This window comes from Amphibalanus amphitrite, unplaced genomic scaffold, assembly GCF_019059575.1.
Source record: "Amphibalanus amphitrite isolate SeventyFive unplaced genomic scaffold, NRLGWU_Aamphi_draft 001625F_arrow, whole genome shotgun sequence".
In the NCBI taxonomy this organism is placed as follows: domain Eukaryota; kingdom Metazoa; phylum Arthropoda; class Thecostraca; order Balanomorpha; family Balanidae; genus Amphibalanus; species Amphibalanus amphitrite.
In genome coordinates this window covers 39,996-59,216 of record NW_024883118.1, presented here as the reverse complement: position 1 = coordinate 59,216, position 19,221 = coordinate 39,996, and the positions used below count along the sequence as shown (strand labels likewise).

The 19,221-nt window shown below is 51.2% G+C and overlaps 1 protein-coding gene across 3 annotated transcripts; it reads left to right on the top strand.

The window, feature by feature from the left end:
* Positions 1-364: 364 nt before the first annotated feature.
* Positions 365-18,496, top strand: LOC122374243. 3 transcript variants are annotated; one of them, XM_043352867.1, is made up of 5 exons: positions 365-625; positions 3,206-3,358; positions 3,612-3,718; positions 9,217-9,344; positions 17,104-18,496. In XM_043352867.1, the coding sequence occupies exons 2-5, from the start codon at positions 3,208-3,210 to the stop codon at positions 17,564-17,566; spliced, it is 849 nt and encodes a 282-aa protein (XP_043208802.1). In that variant the 5' UTR covers positions 365-625; positions 3,206-3,207; the 3' UTR covers positions 17,567-18,496. The 3 variants fall into 3 exon arrangements, with proteins under 3 accessions (XP_043208802.1, XP_043208804.1, XP_043208803.1); XM_043352868.1 differs by lacking the exon at positions 365-625 and adding an exon at positions 650-871; XM_043352869.1 differs by lacking the exons at positions 3,206-3,358; positions 3,612-3,718 and having other exon boundaries at positions 542-625.
* The last annotated feature ends 725 nt before the right edge of the window (positions 18,497-19,221 follow it).

Here is a 19,221-nt window from a genome sequence, read left to right as displayed (position 1 = left end):
AGAAGCTCATTGACGTCATGAGAGAAAAACACCCCTTCGTCTTGTGTTCAATAATCGTGATCTTTTGGGCCGAAGTGGCTGTCTGGTCCATGGTTGTCCAATCGGAGATGCCTTCTGCACCCGCGCTGGCTTCAGTCCTTTCTGGCTCCCTTTCGTTAATGTCCTTTCTCCACTCCCTCCCCTTGCATCGTGTAGCTTCTATAGGGCACCGGGGCACCGTGCCCCCCTTTGATTTTGGCATTTTAAGAGCCCTTTGAGCGTTGCATGGAAGGAATGGGACCAAAAGTCGGCAGTGTCCCCCCTTAATTGAAGGTGTTCCGCCGCTACTGTAATAAATTACACAACAGTCAACACTCAACACAGCAGAATGTGTTGGCTGTCGCCTCACTCTGACGCTGTGATAATGTGCGATTGAAACAAAAATGATTTACATGTAGCATTTCTTTTTATTGTTGTCATTTATGGCGCGTTACTTACAAATACTCAAGTCGCCTTTGAACATTTGAATGTCAACTTATTGAATTATATTAAAAAACAACCAAAAAACCAAGTGCTAGTTCTCATTTAATATTAGTTTTAATCAAGAAGGCACTATATACCAGTTTGAATGAAAAAAGGCTGGGCGGTAAGTTTCGATTTATTTGATAATGGTGTATTTACATTTTACTGTCTTAGGTTAATTGCGTTGTGATCCATTCCAATTATATGGCTCCATTGGTTGATGCAGCGGTCGATCGTAACTGGATCGTAATTCGTACCAGATCGTACTGTTACGATGCTTCATCAACAGTCAATATCAATATTCGTTTTTGGGTATTGGTGATCTTGGTGCCGCTATCACTGTGGTTGTATGAGTGATGGCTTTGTAATGGTAAGGAGAACGAGAAGTTTGACTTTTTTGCATTTTATGTTTTCAAATATAACCTTATGTTCGATGATTGCGAAATGCAAAAGGTTCCAAAATTAATTACAAAATGAATATATTTCGAACACTGTCCTTCTTCAGTTCAGAATTGCAAATTAAATCATTTAGTCACAACAGCGCCAGAATATGTCGATAACAGCTAAGTTAGAAAGTCTCACATTGGTAAATTTTCGCGCAAAATAGACAACCATCTTACAGTAGAAATGTTCATAAGGTACCCTTTCATATAAATATAGTACATGTGTCCACAATTTACACATTGATTCATCCCTGTCATCTATCGATCACTAGACCACAAGCATCTAGTCGTCTATTACGACTAGATGCTTGTGGGGGGGGGGAGGGGTCGTACAAGTATGTTAGTGAGTGGTGAAGAAAAGAGCAGAAATGAATAACGTGTACTCTTAACAATTGATCACAAATGTAGTCACTATGATGAGCCATCAAGAGCCATACGAAAGCGTCACGCCGACGTTCACATTCCGGAAATGAGTATACGCAAAGCGAAATACATTTACAACTACACATGCGTTATACACGTCATATAAAAAGTAACATTATCAGCTCCAGATCGACTCACCCCCGTCACGTCATTATTACGTCGTCATTTACTCGCATTTTTTGCATTTTCATTGGCAGGGGTGCGGGAACTTCTTTCAGGTGGGGGGGGGGGGCACACCATAATAGAGATCACCCTAAGGTACCCCCAAATCTAGTTTTCTCACCGGTTTTAGGCCACTTATTTTTCATCCCCTTGCTTTATTCAGCAAAAAAGAAAACATTTGCAAAAAAGTGATATTCCATCTTAAAGTTGTGGGGGCACCGCCCCCACGGCCCACAGCCCCAGAGTTGGGGGGGGGGCAAGCTGCCCCCACTGCCCCTGGCTCCCGCGCATATGCTTGTTGGTCGTTACATAAATTTTTGTACAGAATGCAAAAGGTTGGGGCACCCACATTCCACAATTCACTTTCTCAGGTTAGGTCACATTCTCAATTCACATTCTGAGTCAGGTATTTCATGGTACAGAGAAACATGGGCACTTCATCTTAACCCGCGCCCTGGTGGGGGGGGGGCTATTTTTTGCCCCCCCCTCCAGACTTTTCGATATATCTCCAGAACCGCTGCGCCGATCGTCACCAAACTTTCAGTACCCTCCCGGACATCAATTTTACACATTGTGACCAAAAATTTTTCCAAAGGCTATGATAGGTTGGCCGGAAATGACGTCAGAGTGACGTCATGTTCTGCCGTTTTCGACCCAAAAAAGGGTTTCGCGGGAAGAGCTGTCAGGCCTATAGCTTTGCAAATACAGAAAAATGATAAAGACATAAAAGCTGTAGATTGGACAGGGCTACAAAACTTCTATCTCGGATTTTTGAAATTTTTGGATTTTGACCCCCAAAAATCAAAAAATAGATTTTTGGATATACTAATCGAAAAATCCAAAAAGTTTTTTGAATTTCGCAAAAACCGGAATATATGTGATAGTCCTTACCGCCTTCCATCCACATACCAAATTTGAGATTGATACCTCCTTTTTTGGCGAAGTTATAGCGAAAAAACTGTTCAAAATTGATGACGTCAAATTTTCAAACTCAATTTTTAGCAATTCTAGACCCCGTAGCGCAAAACAAAGACCACCATTAGACTTCCCGTGACGAGCTGCATCGAATCAATACCCAATTTATGCAAAAATATCAACTTTAAAATTTGACCTTTTTTGGCCTGACCTTGACCTGAACTTCACCAGAAAGTGACCTAAGCCGTACCTGATAGTCTTATAGCCAACACCATTGAGTTGGAAATGAAAAATTGGCCATAAAACATGTATCACACAACCTTAGTAAAGTTGGGCTCATGTGACCTGACCTGTGACCCTTGGTGACCTGACCCGTGACCTGACCTGGTATTGCCAGTGACCTCTAATAGCAACATATCTACTAGGCAACTGACGCCCTACCGCTGATTCTCGACAAAATGCGTTTTCCTCGGTGTTATAGCGCATTCCCTAGAAGACCCGTGAACGGTGAAACATTTCATCTTTGACCTGACCTGTGACGTCATCGGTGACCCCGAGGTCAATGAAATTTGGTTTCCTTCGACAAATTTGACAGGCCTTTCGAACGCCGTTTGAATTTTGCGGATCCGTCCAGTAGTTTCGGAGATACGAGGGGGGGGGGCAAAAAATAGCCCCCCCCACCAGGTCGCGTTATAAACAGACCCCACCAGGGCGCGGGTTAAGTGATCTTAGTCTTGACTCAGTTCTTATTTTGTTTTCAGAAATGGATGCAGATATGAACATTGTAGAGACAGCATTAAGAAAAATGACTCAGCCACTGAGAACAGAGAGCAAATCCAGCATCGAGCAGCTGCTGGATAATCTTCGAATCACCACAAGGCATTGCCTGCAAACTGGGCAGGAGCATGTTGATGGTATGAAGTACCATCTTGTCAGTTTTTGACCTGGGTGCATCATAGGTGTTTTGTGTGCCACTTTTGATCATGTCTTGCTTGGCATCAATTGGTATGCATGATGGATAAGGAAGTTCAGTTATGAGGCTGTCATTGCTCTTTTTTGTTTTTCAATTGATGAGTTTGTTCATATGTTATGGTGTTCTTGAAAAAGTCAACAATGGTCAAATGATTATTAGGTATGAATTATGAAACCAATGGTATTGCTTTACAGGTCTGCTGGATGTTAAAAATATAGCAGAACATGTGAAAACCATTGGCAGTTTCAATACTCGTCTGGAAGAATTTCAGAAAGCTAAGTATGAAAATGACATCAACAAGGTAATGACCACCAAAATTATTAAAGGAAATATGCCACTTTTAACCCGCGCACCGACGGGGGGGGGGCGGATATCCGCCCCCCCGGTTTTTCGCGAATAGCGGGAAAACCGCGGCGCGTAGCGCCGCGAAATTTGGTATGACTATAACCTCATCAATTTTACACATGGTGTGCAAGTTTGAACCTCCTACCTTTTAAGGTCAGGTCACCAGGTCACTTTGAATGACCCAACCTCAAGTCACTTTTTTGCAACTTTGTCACCGTGCCAGAGCAACAGTAGATGTCGGAGGCCTTTGAAAGTCGCAGGATATTATTAGGTCATTAGTAGCTACAATTTGTATATCTCGGAATTTTGATATCGGTGACCTAAGGTCAGGTCAATTTCGCGACCTCCCCATTATAAGTCAATGGGGGAAAAATCAACTCCCTGTTTTTACCACTAAAACGGGTCGGAATGGCCCCATATACCATACATGACTTCATATACGATCAACCTTCACTACCTTGAGGTCTGTTTTGCTGTTGGGCAGCTTTGAGGTCATGTGACATCATCAAAGGTCACCAAAGGTTTTTGGCCAATAACTCCGTACAGGAACAAGATACAGACGCGTGGATGGTCTCATTGTGTTCAGCTCGTCAAGACGCATCGAATGATTTACATGATGACCTCAAGGTCACGTGACCTGAGGTCAACCTTTGACCTTGACCTTTCGAGGTCAACATATATATCATTCGATGCGGATTGACGAGAGGATCACGATGCTGCCCTTAGTTTGTTCCTATCTTGACTAATTCGAAAGTTATTCGAGAAAAACTCTCTCCATATCTAGCGCCGCCATTTTGACTTTTTCGACCCCTGTGACGTCATCTTTGACCTGACCTGAAAATGACCTTAGTAAAAATTGTAGATCTTGGCCGTGCGTATCCGATGCCGTTTACCGCTTGTCGCTTTCTTGCTTCGTTCTCGAGATCTCAGGGGGGGGGGGCGGGGTGCGAAGTTGGCGCAGACCCCCGTCGGTGCGCGGGTTAAGATGGGACTTTGAATTGAAATAGCAGTTTTGTAGGTTCAGCAGAGACTAGCACATTTCTGAAGCCTTTTTATCCCGATGATCACCCTAGCCAAAGATGTATCCATTTTACTCACCTGGTGAGCAAACTGATTAGTTCCAAAACCAGTCCCTTATGGATGAATGTAGGGGAGAGTGGGGAAAGATGCCCAGGGTTTTGCTATGTCATATATTATTCGAAAATGACGATCGGAAAGCAAAAGTTTGGAGTTTCAACGGAAGCCGACATCATTTTTCTCCAAAAATATCACACTTTCGTGCCTGAAATATGATAGCTTTTTTTGCTATTAAGCATTTTCCCGAAGAAGTGAAAGGGGGCATCTTACCCCACAGGGTGGGAAAGACGCCCCCTGGCGTTGGGGAAGATGCCCCCTGCACTATAAGTGACATAAATGGGCACGTGAATCGCCTGAACGAATCAGTAGTCCCTTCGAGCCTGCAGTAGACACCAAACGTCATCGTAAGGGCCCTCAAAAGTAGTCGTAAGGGGCTTCAGAGGTCATCGTTAGGGCCATCATAATCCAGCGCGGCCAAACAAGCCTCCGTGGTGGCTTTCGGAGACCACTCTGGGGCCCTTATAGGTCTTCATGATGCTTGAGGCCCCTCGAGCCCATCGTGGGGACCTCAGATACCAGCGCGGCCCGTGGAGCCAACGTGGGAGCCCTCAAAGGATGTCGTGAGGGGCCCTGGAGCCAATAATGGGGCCCACAGAGGCCGTCGTGAGGGCTCTCAGAGTCAGATGCCGCCAAAAAAGTCGCTGTGTGTGCGGAGAGACCGGCATGGGGAGCACCCGACCGTACTGGACTCTCAATAGTCCCAGATCGGCTTTTGTCTCTCATCACAAGAATGTAATAAATGATTTGACGGGCTGCTTGAAGGACAGCCTACGGATTTAGGGGGGCGTCTTTCCCCATCAGGACAGGGGGCGTCTTACCCCAAGGTACCGAAGTAACATTAAATCAGTACAATTTGTTAGCCATAAAACTACACCCTGAAACAAACTGTTTGGGACACAGTACACGCATGTTAATGTATCACGACTATAGCAAGGGACGCAAAAATTATCTACCTTCTTTGATATTTACAATGTTTTGACAACAAAATATTTTTTGAAAACAGCAAATAAAAAACATGCCATAACCAGCCAGCCATTGCCCAACTGAGCTTCGCAAATTTTTGTGCAGTTAACAAGGCAGGCTGCCGCTTTACGCTAAGAACATTAATTTCCAGGTGCGATTATTTGTTTCGGCGCTAGAGGGGGTGGGGCGTCTTTCCCACCCTGGGCATCTTACCCCACTCTCCCCTAATGGAGGAATGTGAAAGAATGCAAACAAAGAATGCAGCCACCTCTGGCAGAGGCCAATTGTCAGCCAATCAGCATGCAGTAATATGAGGAAAGTAGTATATTTCCTTAACCCTCGCCCGTATTGTTTTTTTTTCCAGCCGCGAGTATAAGGGGGGGTCCGTTAGACCCCCCCCCCATTGCTGTTTCGCCCCTGAGCGAGCTAGAGCTTCGCGAAAAAAACGAGCGTGTTGCCCGTGACGAGAGGGAGCCGATGATACCCAATTTTAAGGTCCTAGGTCATTGGTTGACCTTGCAGGTCAGGTCAATGACCAAAAATCGGGAAAATCGGGACCTGTTAGAACGTCGTGAAGTGTGGCTGCTATGGGGTTTTTCGGGCTGCTGATCACGAATATCATGTTAGTTTTGATCACAGATGTCTTCATGCATTTAGTCCAGGTCGGGTCAGGTCAGGTCAGATCAACCAGTAGGGGTCCTACCGGGTATTCCTAGTAGGTGTCAACCGCCTCCGACAGCTTCGTAACATGTTACGAAGGCACCAAAACTACTTCGTAAATGTTCATATGGTTGCTAAATTCGAATTTAGCTCCAAAAACTGGCCTAGAAACATGTAAAACTCGAAAAAGTGAACCGAGGTCATCAAAGGTCAATGACCTGACCTGACCTTCAGATGACATTGACACCCACCCTAATGAATGGGGGCAACACCATATCACATGTTTGAATGCTTGAAACCACGAAAAGACTGCAAACGCGCCGCTAATGCGAGCCGACATACGCCGAATCGCGATTCTGGCTAAACATGGTCTCGAAAAGTAGGTCACAGGTCAAAGGTCATTTGGGTCAGGGTCATTAAATTTTCAGGGTAGGTGTAAAATTGAATAGCGTGAGGGTACTGAAAGTTTCGTCGCGATCGGCCTCTTTTTACGCGAGTTATTCGCGAAAAACCATGGGGGGTCCGTTCGACCCCCCCCCCCCCCCTATACGGGCGAGGGTTCAGCCTGCGCCCCGTAGGGGAGGGGGGGGGGGCGAAACGCCCCTTCCTCCATCTTTTTCCGTGATATCTCCTAAACGCTGCAGATATTGCCACCAAACTTTCAAGACCCCTTCAGGCATCAATTTTACACATTGAGACAAAAAAAAAAAAATCCAGAGGCTATGCTAGGTCGGCCACAAATGACGTCAGAATGACGTCATGTTCTGCCATTTTCGACCGAAAAAAGAGATTCGCGAGAAGAGCTGTCAGGCCTACAGCTTTGAAGCTATGGTTGACCTTCCAGGTCAGGTCAATGACCCAAAAGTCGGGAAAATGGGGACCTGTTAGAACGTCGTAAAGTGTGGCTGCTACGGGCTTTTTCGGGGTGCTGATCACGAATATCATGTTAGTTTTGATCACAGATGATGTCTTCATGCATTTAGGCCAGGTCGGGTCAGGTCAGGTCATCCAGTAGGGGTCCCGCCGGGTATTCGTAGTAGGTGTCAAGTGTCAACCGCCTCTGACAGCTTTGTAACATGTTACGAAGGCACCAAAACAACTATGTAAATGTTCATATGGTGGCTAAATTCGAATTCAGCTCCAAAAACTGGCCTAGAAACATGTAAAACTCGAAAAATGAACCGAGGTCATCAAAGGTCAATGACCTGACCTGACCTTGAGGTGACCTTAACACCCGCCGCATGAAAACACGAAAAGACTGCGAAAGCGCGGCTAATGCGAGCCAACATACGCCGAATCGCGATTCCGGCCAAACATGATCTCGGAACGTAGGTCACAGGTCAAAGGTCATTTGGGTCAGGGTCATGAAATTTTCAGGGTAAGTGTAAAATTGATTAACTCGAGGGTACTGAAAGTTTCGTCGCGATCGGCCGCTTTTTACGCGAGTTATTCGCGAAAAACCGAGGGGGGTCCGTTCGACCCCCCTCCCCTATACGGGCGAGGGTTAAAAAATATTTATCAACATATATTTCGATTGCTCTGAAGTCTGAAGATTCAAATCAAAATTGTGGGTAGATAATAGATATGTCCCATTTAAAGGGAATAGATCACTTTCCCGAAATTAGCTTTTTGCAATGGTTTATGTTTTTATGCTCAAAGTGATCAGCAAAGAAAATAAAACCTTTTTATCCCCAGCAAGGCATGCATTCCTCTGCAAGCCACTCTTTTTGGAACGAGAAATGGAACATCTTCGTCTAGGGTGATCGTTAGGCCGTAAAAGCTTCTGATTTGTGCTAGTCTCAGCTCAAGCTAAAAAAAGTGCTATTCCAGTTCAAAACCCAATGTTAAAAGTGAATTATTTCCTTTAAACCCGCGAGCTCCTGGGGGGGGGGGGGGGTAAACGCCCTCACTTTTCGTGACTACTTCACGACCATGATGCATGCATTTTTTAAATTGACTTTTTGAGCCAAAAACGTACCCGTATGATAAAAAGAATGCCATTATCGTGTTCTACGCCCAAAATTGCCCATAAAACATGTTGCGAATACCGGTTTTGATTTTCGAGGATATGTGCTTACCTTATTGACCTGACCTTGACCCTGGCCTATGTTTGACTGACCCCTACATAGATCTGACACTCTTTAGGGCCTTTTAGGAAGGCTTGTGCACATTTTTGACAGAGTTTATCACGAGAGGCGCCCATTACGAGGCTATGAAGTCCATGCTATTGAGAGCCCAATTTCAGGTGTTTGACCTGACCTTGACACAACCTGTGACCTCGAAATTCAACTTTCAAGTACTCATCTGAAGAGTCTCGTCGCGCGTTCTTTCGTTTGTCGCCTCGTGCGTTTCGCTGCCCCTATTGGTTCTCGAGAGCTATCGGCTGGGGGCGTTTATTCCCCCCCCCCCTCCCCCCCAGCAAACGGCGGGTGGCGAAATACCCCAGCAACTGCCGGGTTAAGGCTGATGATTAACATGCTGTAGAATCTAGCTTGCATTATTGCTGTTGAATATAGTGCTGACTGCTGGAAAGTGGAAACATAATCCTATTTTCTAGGCGTGGTATACCAATACCCAAGTCCAATATTCAACACTGCAGATATCACTTGCAATCAATACCTGTTGATAATGTATTCAGTCTTATCTTCCGTGCACTGATTGGCACCTATCCATATTCGATTTTCCCTTCGATAGGCGAGAACGACTGAGAAGCTGAATGGTTTGAGAGCAGAGGAGGATGACCTGAAGAAGCAGCTGAGGGCGACTCAGCGGGACTGTGAGAAGCAGCTGAAAACAGTCGAAAAACGGCTTGAAAGTGAAAGGTGAGTGTGCTTGGAATAGGTTTCGTTGAAATATTTTCACCTTTTGTTTACAGCTTCTTCATTTTTCTCTCCCAGCGATTGCCACTTTTGGTGTGTATGCTTTATTGATTTTTAAGTTTTGTAATCAGAAGTCTGGCTGCACTGATGTTGAGTTATCAATTATTGCCTCCTCTGCTCAAATACCTTCAAGTGCATTCGGCGCTTGGTATCTGTTACGGCCACACGCACCCGTTCCTCCTCGTCCTCCGTGCACTACACAGTCGTGGTGCACTCCAGTCTGTATTGTTCCTCGCTCGGCGCCCCGCCGCAGACTGACGCCCGCCCGGCGCCGCGACCCGACCGCCGGTCAGCGGCCGGTCGGTCGCCCCAGGCGGTGACGTCACAGAGTGGCCAGTATGCGGGCCTAACAGGTACGGGTCTGCCCCCATAACACTCCTCCCCCCTAAATGAAAACGCGACCTTCACAGAAAATGGCTACAACTCAACACAACAACGGCGCATCACGTACAGGCACACCCTGCAGGTTGCGCCGCCAATGCCAGACTTCGGCAACACGAACATCACAGAGTCTTAACACAAAACACCACCCGCTCGAGACACATCAGCGACACGATTACCAAACTTCGGCACCGCGACTACAACAGAATCCCAACATAACACCACACACTCGCGGCGCCTCAGCGACAACAGAGCAACACCGATCGCGACCGCCGTGACTCCGTCGCACCGCTCCCATCAGGGCACCGCATCGCTCGCGACGCGTTGACCCGACGATGCCGCACGCCTACCCGCACTGCAGCCACCACGGCAGCCTGTCGCTGACCCGGCGGTAGCCATCCTCGGTGAGGTGCACGCCGTCAGTTCTGAACATCCCCTTGTCCACCCGATACACATCTCGGGGCTTACCCTGATGCATGACTGCCCCCCTCTGCCTGGTGCACAGACGACGGCCCACCGCCACCAGCTTACCGAGCTTCCGCCCTGACGATACGTCGCCCTGTTCTCGCAGCATTTCGGCGAAGTGCCGTTCCAGCTTCCAGGCCTGCGTGTCCTCCCACACGCTCTGTCCGTCGACGCGGGGTCGCGGGGTGGGTCCCACGATGTAGACCTCGTACTGCGCGCGCAAGGACGCCACCATACGCTCGATGCGACCCTCCAGGTTTTGGGAGAGTCCCTCCGAGACCGGCGGGTTCCTCGGGTAGGCGTCGTTCCCTCCGAGCCAGATCACGACGGCCGTGGGCGTGTGCCCCATCGCCGCCGCGGACCGGGTCCAGGCGTTCACTCGAGCCTGAAGGTACCAGCCCATTTCGGCCCAGGTTCCGCCGGACACAGCCCAGGTCTCGAGGGACCACGAAGGGTCCCTGGTCCGAAACCGGCCGTGGTACACCATCGAATCGCCCACCAGTAGGACGCTCTTGACCCCTGCCACTGGTGGGTCGGGTGGGCCGGTTGCCGCTCCACCGCACGCAGCCCGGTGCCTCACGCTCGTCACGGCGCCGAGAGTCGGTCGCGTCGTCGACTGCGCCTGAGGCGCTCCGCCCACGGTCCGGGACGCGCCGGGAGCGCCGCCTCCGGCCTGGGGCATACCGCCCTCGGCCTGGGGCGCACCGCCCGGCGCACCAGGAGTACCACCCACGGCCTGGGGCGCACCGCCCTCGGCCTGGGGCACACCGCCATCGAGACCATCGTCGTTACCAGTCGGTAGGGGCCCGGCCTTACCCGGGATGTTCATCGGCGGCCATGAGACCTCCAGGCTATCGTCAGCCGCCACCATCCCACTGAAGTCTGGTGGGTCGATCTCGTCAGCCGCCACCATCCCACTGAAGTCTGGTGGGTCGATCTCACCCTCAAGTATTTGTTGGAGGATGTTGTCCGCGTCGGGCTGGTCGTCCCTCTGGTCGGGGAACAGCTCCTCGTTAACATCAGGCGCGGTGACATCGATGGCGTCGGCGCCCCTCGGGAGGACCACGCTCTGCCCGAGCGACAGTCTCTTGACGGCGCGCCATAGTGCCGCCACCTCCTTCTTTCGCTCCTCCCTCTCTGCCTCCAAGCACGATCGGAGTCGGCTCAGCTCACGCTCCATCTCTGAAATTGGATCGCTGTCAGACAACGTCCTCGCCATACATGGGGCCAATCGCCATGTGTCTGATTAAAGACGGATTGGAGGGCGTGAGACTCGCCCGGACCTAGTGACATATGGTCGCGAGGGTGGTTTGGCTGACTTAGTAAGTATGAGTAAGCGGGCTATTTCTTCCCCAGAAAGCCCCTCTGTCACTTCCTCAGTGTCGCGCTGTGGAGTGTACCCGGCGCGCTCCTGTTCGGGGATCATCTCGGGACACCTCGTTCGGGATCTGGGTGGGTCGGGATCGGAGTTGGGTCGTCGGGGCGGGACCCTTGGGGCGGCGCCACCCCCGTACCTGGTCGACTCCACCACTGGTTTCAGGTGATTGTGGTGCACCACCCGTATACGACCGGTGTGGTCCTGTACACGGTAGGTTACCTTACCTACCTTATCCGTGATCGTCGCGGGACCAGCGTACGGGAGACCAAGTTTTGGCTTACCGCCAACTGCTGCTCTGTGGTCGCGAACCCAAACACGGTCACCAGCCCGATACCTGGTCTCGTTCTCTCGCCGGCTGTGACGCTTTACCGACTCCCTCCCCGCTCGCTCAGTCTCGACACGAGCGAGATGGTGGGCGTCGTGGATTGCCTTCAGCCGATCCGTTACGAACGTCTCTGCAGGCACCAGCTCCCTTGGGGGAACATATGTAGCTTCCAGCGGCATGCGCGGCTCAAAACCGGCACCAGGAAGAACGGGGAGAAGCCCGTTGCGCTGTGGACGGAGGAGTTATATGCCATAGAATAGGCCTTCACATTCACATCCCACTGCGGGCCTCCCCCGCTGACATACTTGGCCACCATATCCTTCAACGTCCGATTAAACCTCTCGACCATGCCATCACTCTCGGGGTGGTAGGGCGTGGTTCGCGTCTTGTGTATCCCAAGTTTCCTACACATCATCTGAAATAGGTCCGATTCAAATTGTCTCCCTTGATCGGAGTGGAGACGCTCGGGTACCCCCAGATCATACACCCAATCTAGGAGTGCCTCCAGGACTGTCTCGGTTTTTTGATCAGGCATGGGATAGATACGGACAAACTTGGTGAAGTAGTCCATGATGACGAGTGCGCACTTGTTGCCCTTCAATGAGTGCGGCATCTCCGTGATGTCGATGGCGATCCTCTCAAATGGCCTGGACATGACTTCCGTGACCATCGGTGCTCGTTTCTTTGGGTTCGGGCGGCGCCTCCGCTGGCAGAGGATGCATTCCTCGCAGTAATTCTTCACATCCCTGTACATCCCTGGCCAGATGAAGTGAGATTTCAGTCGTAGCGAGGTGCGCGTCCGTCCCATGTGCCCGCTTGTGTAGTGTCCGTGAGCGAACGCCATGACTTCGCCTCTTGCCTCGGATGGGACCAATGCCCGGAACTGCTTGTTGTCACAGATGCCTACTATTCCCTGTCGCACCTCGACGTTGTCCCAAAGGCTTCTAACCATCTTCCACTCCCCGAGTTCAGCCGACTCTGGGAGTGCCCGATCTTCACACCATCTTCGAACGTCCTTCAGTACAGCATCACGATCTTGTGCCTCGCGCAGCTTCGGGTTCTCGCCGCCAGAGTGGACCGTCAGAGTTGAGTCGAGCGTACCGCTCGCATCTTGCTTCCCCGGTCGGCTATCGGGCGTCCCGCCCGGCTGGCCTTCCACTCCGCGCGTCCCCTGTGCTTGGTGCCCAGAGCTCGTCTCGGTTACCCCTTTTCCCGATGCGGTTACAGGGTTCACGAGCTCAGGCCGCCTGGACAGTGCATCGGCGTTGGAGTGATCTGAGCCCTTACGTATGATAACATTGAACTCAAACGAACTCAGCTCGATGGCCCACCGCCCACGTCGACCAGTTCCGTCTCTTTCGACTGCGATCGACTGGGGTATGTTTGCCAGCGGCTTATGGTCCGTGACCACCTCGAACTTGGACCCCATTGTGTACTGCCTGAACCGCCGGATCGCGTGAACAATAGCCCAAAGCTCCTTGTCATACGTGGGCCATCGCTTCTGTTGTTTGGACAGGACCTTGCTCTCGTAGGCAATCACTCGTTCCTCTTCGCCGATGCGTTCTGCGAGGACTGCCCCTACGGAGGTATTGCATGCATCCGTGTAGAGTATGAAGAAGCCCTTGAAGGTGGGCAGGCACAAGATGGGTGGCGACGCCAGGATGCTCTTCAGCCGACGGAAAGCGTCCCGCATTTCATCGGTCCACTTCAGCTTCCCATCTGCGTTTTCTGCCTGGGCATTCCGCAGCGGACTGCTGATCTCTGCATAGTCCTGAATGAAGCGTGAGTAGTATCCAGTCAGCCCGAGGAAGCTCCTCATCTCATCTTCCGTCGACGGTTCGGGCCAGCCGGAGACTTTCTCGACGTTACGAGTGTCTGGTCGGATGCCTTGTTCCGATACCATGTGCCCGAGGAACGACACCTCCCGTTTCGCGAGTCGGCATTTTTGTGGCTTGAGTTTTAAGCCGGCGGCTCTGATCCTTTGGAAGACCTCCCTCAGCGTCGCGATGTGCTCGTCCTCGGTCCTGTTGAACAGAATGATATCGTCCAGGTATACTAGGCAGTTTTTAGTGTCTAGTCCAGCCAAGACCAATTCCATGAGCCTCTGGAACGTCCCGCTCGCGTTTTTCAGGCCCATCGCCATGACTCTGAACTGGTGGAGACCTTTCCCGGTCGTGAATGCAGTCTTCTCACGATCTTCCTCGGCCAGACCCACTTGCCAGTACCCTGTCGCCATGTCCAGCGTGGTATACCACCGAGCACCGGACAGGGAATCGAGCGCATCATCGACACGAGGCAGAGGATGAGCCAGGCCTCGCGTTGCTCCATTCACCGCCCTCATGTCCACGCAAAACCGAAAACTGCCGTCCTTCTTGCGAGCCAACACGACCGGCGAGCACCAGGGGCTGTCGCTCTCCTCGATTATCCCGTCCTTCAGCATTTGTTGCTTCTGCTCTTCAACGACACTCCTTAGCTTGACAGGAACACGACGAGGACGCTGTCGAATCGGAGCCGAGTCGCCCGTGTCGATCCGGTGCTCCACCAGATGCGTCCTCCCAATGTCACCTGAGTGACGACTGAAGATGTCCCGGTATTCAGAGATGAGTGAGCGAAGTTTCTCTTTTCCCGCTGGGTTGAGATCTGAGGCATCCACATCGAGTCCGGGGACGTCCAGTGCGCCACCGCTTGCTACTGTTGCACCCTCACCTCGCACCACAGCAACATTTGTGTCGCACTGGCCTTCACCAGTGGGACACAGCTCGTACATGTTGTCTTCTCGTCCTTCGTTTAGTGCGAAAAACGTCCCAACATCTGTTCCTTCCAGGAGCCGAGCCTCAAGCGATCCGGTGTTCGTCAGCGTGACTGGTACCAAGTCGCCCGCGTTGACCTCCACCAGCTCTCTCGGGATCAGGACTTCCTCCCGTTCAGAGCTGCCGCTCGGCTCGATGATTCCCTGAAACGGAGCCAAATGATGTTCCGCGATGGCTCCATCAACCGGCACTATCTTGGCTGTCACGACGCACGCCGACCGCGGGGGGACTACCGCCGTTGCACATAGCAGGACTCGGGCTCGACTTGGGCGAATGTCGTTATATGTGGGCAACGGAATGGTCATCCCCGCCAACTTGAGCGAGCCGCTCTGGTCATCGATCACGGTGCCGTACCGGCAGCAGAAATCTCTCCCCAGGACCAGGTCATAGACCAGCCCACCGACGACGGCCAGGCTGGGGCAGGTGAGTAGTGCCCCTTTTACCTTTAAAGGTACCTCCCTCAGAACGCCAGCGATACGGAGCGGCTCCCCACCGGCCCCGCGTGCGCTCCGAGCAGGTGGGAACATCTCACACTTCAGATCCCTCTGAATTTCTCCCTGCAGCCCGTCGCGGACCATCGAGAAGTCTGCGCCGGTGTCGACGAGTGCCCACACGCGCCTGGTTCCCAGAGTGACTTCTACTGCCGCAGCTGTTATTTGGGACTTGTTGTCTCTTGCAGCTGGCACCTGTCCCTCGGTCCCAGCTACCATTAGTTTTCCGCCTGCGGACCACGAGGTCCATTCCGGAGGCCGTTGCCGCCGTGCTGCCTTCCTGCATTACCATGTGGCAGATGCTGGCATTCCGCCATCCAGTGTCCCTGACGTCCACAGCACATGCAGAACGGCGGCACGGGAGGTTCAGCGCCCTGCACGTTACCCTGGGGGACCCCCGCTGGTTGTCTTCGCTGGTTGTTGTCGTCCGGTGTGTGTTGCCTCAGGGCGGGACATCTCCTTCGGAAGTGGCCGGGCATGCCGCAGTTGTAGCACCTGCTTCCCTCGTTGGCTGGTTGCCGTGACCCCGCCTGGCGATCCGTTGCTGTGAGTGCTCGCAGAGTGCGACCAATTTCGTCGATTTGATGCTCCAGAGCGCGAACACGATCGTTGCTGCCCATGTCACCTCCCCCGGGACCACGGCTGGTTCCCGATGTGGCAGACAGAGCAGCTGCTGTTGTCGCGCGCACCGCCTGGAATGCCTCCTGGCGGCTGCGTAGGGTCTGCACTAATTGGATTGCCTCCATTAGTGTCTCAGGGTTACGACTGCAAACTTTGCTCTGGGTCCATTCGTCCTGCAGCCCACATATGAAACGGCTGGTGAGAGAGCTTTCCACCGCTCTGTCGCCGTCGCTGGCATCTGGATAGGCTAGCCTTCCTAGCTTCCTAATCCGGTCACCAAATGTTTCCACCGACTCACCGGGCTCCTGTACTGCGCGACTGAGTTCAGCATGCGCCTGGAGCCGATCGACCTTCCTGCCGAACCTACCGTCAAGTGCCGCTTTCACAGTAGCATATTTGACCTTGACCCCCACGGGCAGGGCTAGCATGGCATCCAAGGCATCATCCTCAAGTAGACTCAAAAGACACTGAAGGCGACCCTCATCATCAAAGGTGGGAGTTTGAGCCTCAAAATGGGATATCCAAGTGTCCCAGTTTTCCCCACCTTTGCCAGAGAATTTCCTTGCCCGGGTGAGGAATAGCAGCTTGGGATCCATACTTGAGGACGGTGAGCTCTCCGCTCAATAAACAAAAAATGTATCGTAAGTATTTTTGAATATTTCAATTGATCTAAATAAATATGAATGCTCTCTAAATACTCAAATAAATAAATACTCAACTGTAAATGGTATAGTTGTTTTATATCCAGAAAATTATGCTCGGTAAAATATCCAGAAAAATATGAAATATTCAGTCACGTTCCTGGAGCATGCCGCTCATATGCATTTCAACATATCAAATATCATACAATGGGAGCGTAGGTTCGTGTCCTACCGACCGCGCCAAAATGTTACGGCCACACGCACCCGTTCCTCCTCGTCCTCCGTGCACTACACAGTCGTGGTGCACTCCAGTCTGTATTGTTCCTCGCTCGGCGCCCCGCCGCAGACTGACGCCCGCCCGGCGCCGCGACCCGACCGCCGGTCAGCGGCCGGTCGGTCGCCCCAGGCGGTGACGTCACAGAGTGGCCAGTATGCGGGCCTAACAGGTACGGGTCTGCCCCCATAACATATCCCATTCGTCATCCAACAATGTTCAATCACTCTACGATCTGTATCCGCAGTTTGCACATGTTGCGGATCGTTTCTCCTTGTCCCCTGACTTCTAACGGCGTCACGTACCGCTGCGGCAGGGCGGCGTTCTCTGCGTACCTGCTGCTCTGCGGCCACGTGCGTCTAGGCACCGCTCTGGAGTCGGACGACGAGCTGCGCGGCTGCGTCTCGGTGCAGCCCAGCGACCAGGTGACGTTCAGTCTGGACACGGCCGCTCTGCCGGCCGTCCGGCTGACCAACCGGCTGTGGACGCTGGCCGCCGAGGGAGTCGCCGACGGAACACCAGAGGGAGCCGCCGACGGAATGCCAGAGAGAGTCGCCGACGGAGGTGAAAAGTCCGCAGATGGAGCCGCCGATCCAGGCTTCAAGCCCGCAGAGGGAGCGGCCAGCACCGACTCCAAGCCCGCAGGGGGAGCGGCCGACTCAGGCGGTAAGCCCGCTGAGAAACAGCCCAGAGCACCAGACAGGGAGGTGAATGGTGAGGGCGAGGCGGCTGGGGACGGCGAGGAACACACTGATAACGAGAGGCGTAGTGTGGCGTAGAGCGTTGAGGCTCGCAGTCTCAAGAGATGAAGTGTACTGCCTGATGTAGCACAAAGAGGGGTGGGGTCCGTTGTGGGTGGGTTTACCGACGTGGTGGGCAGGCGGAGGGCATTCTGGGGAGCAGACCTAACCAACAGCTTGTATGGACATTTTGCCGGAAATGACCGTAGTATAGAATATGATAAGGCCCAGGTAACTCTGCTGATTACTGAGTTTAGATGTGGGCCAGAGAAGCTTGTTATTTGGCAAGGATCGGACCCTTCACTTGTTTCGTACTGGCACAGTACACTGGCAACTGACAAGTTTCGAGTGAGGCTAGCTTTATTTTTTTCTCATATTGATGCTGCTAAGCTGTGTTGTTATATAAGCATTCCCCGATTCAGCAGCTTTTATCGCATGCCCTGCTAAAATTGCACAGTCATAGACAGTATTTGGGCACCTCTGCTAGTTTTTCTTCTTTCTTTCGTTTCCTTAATATGCTTGTGGGTTGAGAAATCATATGTATTTCAACATCTTTCGCGGCACACCGAGAAAGCACTACCATTTTCGTTCAGCCCATGCTAAAATGAAACGATCGTTCTGCATCGCTACGCTTCACCTTACTATGTAGTTGTAAAAACATAGCATCATCATAATTGATAATAATTAATAATGGTAGCGATGTGCACTGTGCAGAGATAAGCAGTTGCCTTCATATTTGTGGAATGTTGTTCATTAATCATCATATCTCATCTTCACGCATTTTCATCCATGTGTAAACAGATGCTTATTACTAAGAGTTTAGTATAGCGAATCTGAACTGCATTATGAATATGTTGCGATGTGTGCATGAGCAAGATATATGTTCAAACGACTAAATACCGCAAGCTCCTTGGTCCGTTTTGTGGCAGCAATTCTTGAATTTATGAATACATTAAAACGCTACACATATTTTATGGTGTCTTTGTTACTGATCCAAAACTTAGACTAAGCCAAGGTACGTCCTGTGTTCGTCTTCTGCTCGTAATACGGCTCTACTACATATATTACATGCCGTCAGTATCACTTGCCCCGAGCTTCACACGAGTTCGCTGCGGGCGTCTTTGACAGCAGCGTCATCACCGCCGCCCGGGAGCAGTGAGTGGTGTCACCTGTGGTATTAAAAGTCAGGCTCAGATTACCAAAACTTCAACCGCTCCTCCTTACGTAGACCGTCGTCCTTTTGATATTGGTATACGGGCGCTGATGGTTGTATTGTCAGGCTTGAACACGCTCTGGCCTGGCCTCGTCACTGCTTGCAGCTAGACGAGTGACACTGTGAACAGCCACTTATTATCACAATGGATTATATATTCCTGCCCGGGGCCGGGATGATTCAATAAATGTCACCGAGGTTTTTTAGCGAAAACTCCGAGGGCCGTTAGGCCCGAAGTGCTTTTCGCTAAAAAAGCGAGGTGACATTTATTGAATTCCCGGCCTTAGGGCTGGAAGGTGTTTCCCATACCTGTCAAAAAGCTCACAACTATAATTGATAGTGACGTCAGCAGCCGTGTGGTTCAACCAGGGGGAGGCACTCGCCTTGGCCGTATATGGGCCAGAATGTCTAACGATTTCCGCCATGTTGTGTATACCAAAGTCTTGAAAAGTTGATCACTGCAATCAAACTGCAAGCATGA

What these genes read in the sequence shown, in the direction of transcription:
- LOC122374243 (XM_043352867.1), top strand. Translation starts at nt 3,208, where the DNA reads ATGGATGCAGATATGAACATTGTAGAGACAGCATTAAGAAAAATGACT. An exon ending in TGGGCAGGAGCATGTTGATG is followed by an intron (nt 3,359 to 3,611) that starts GTATGAAGTACC and finishes ATTGCTTTACAG; the next exon opens with GTCTGCTGGATGTTAAAAAT. An exon ending in ATGAAAATGACATCAACAAG is followed by an intron (nt 3,719 to 9,216) that starts GTAATGACCACC and finishes TCCCTTCGATAG; the next exon opens with GCGAGAACGACTGAGAAGCT.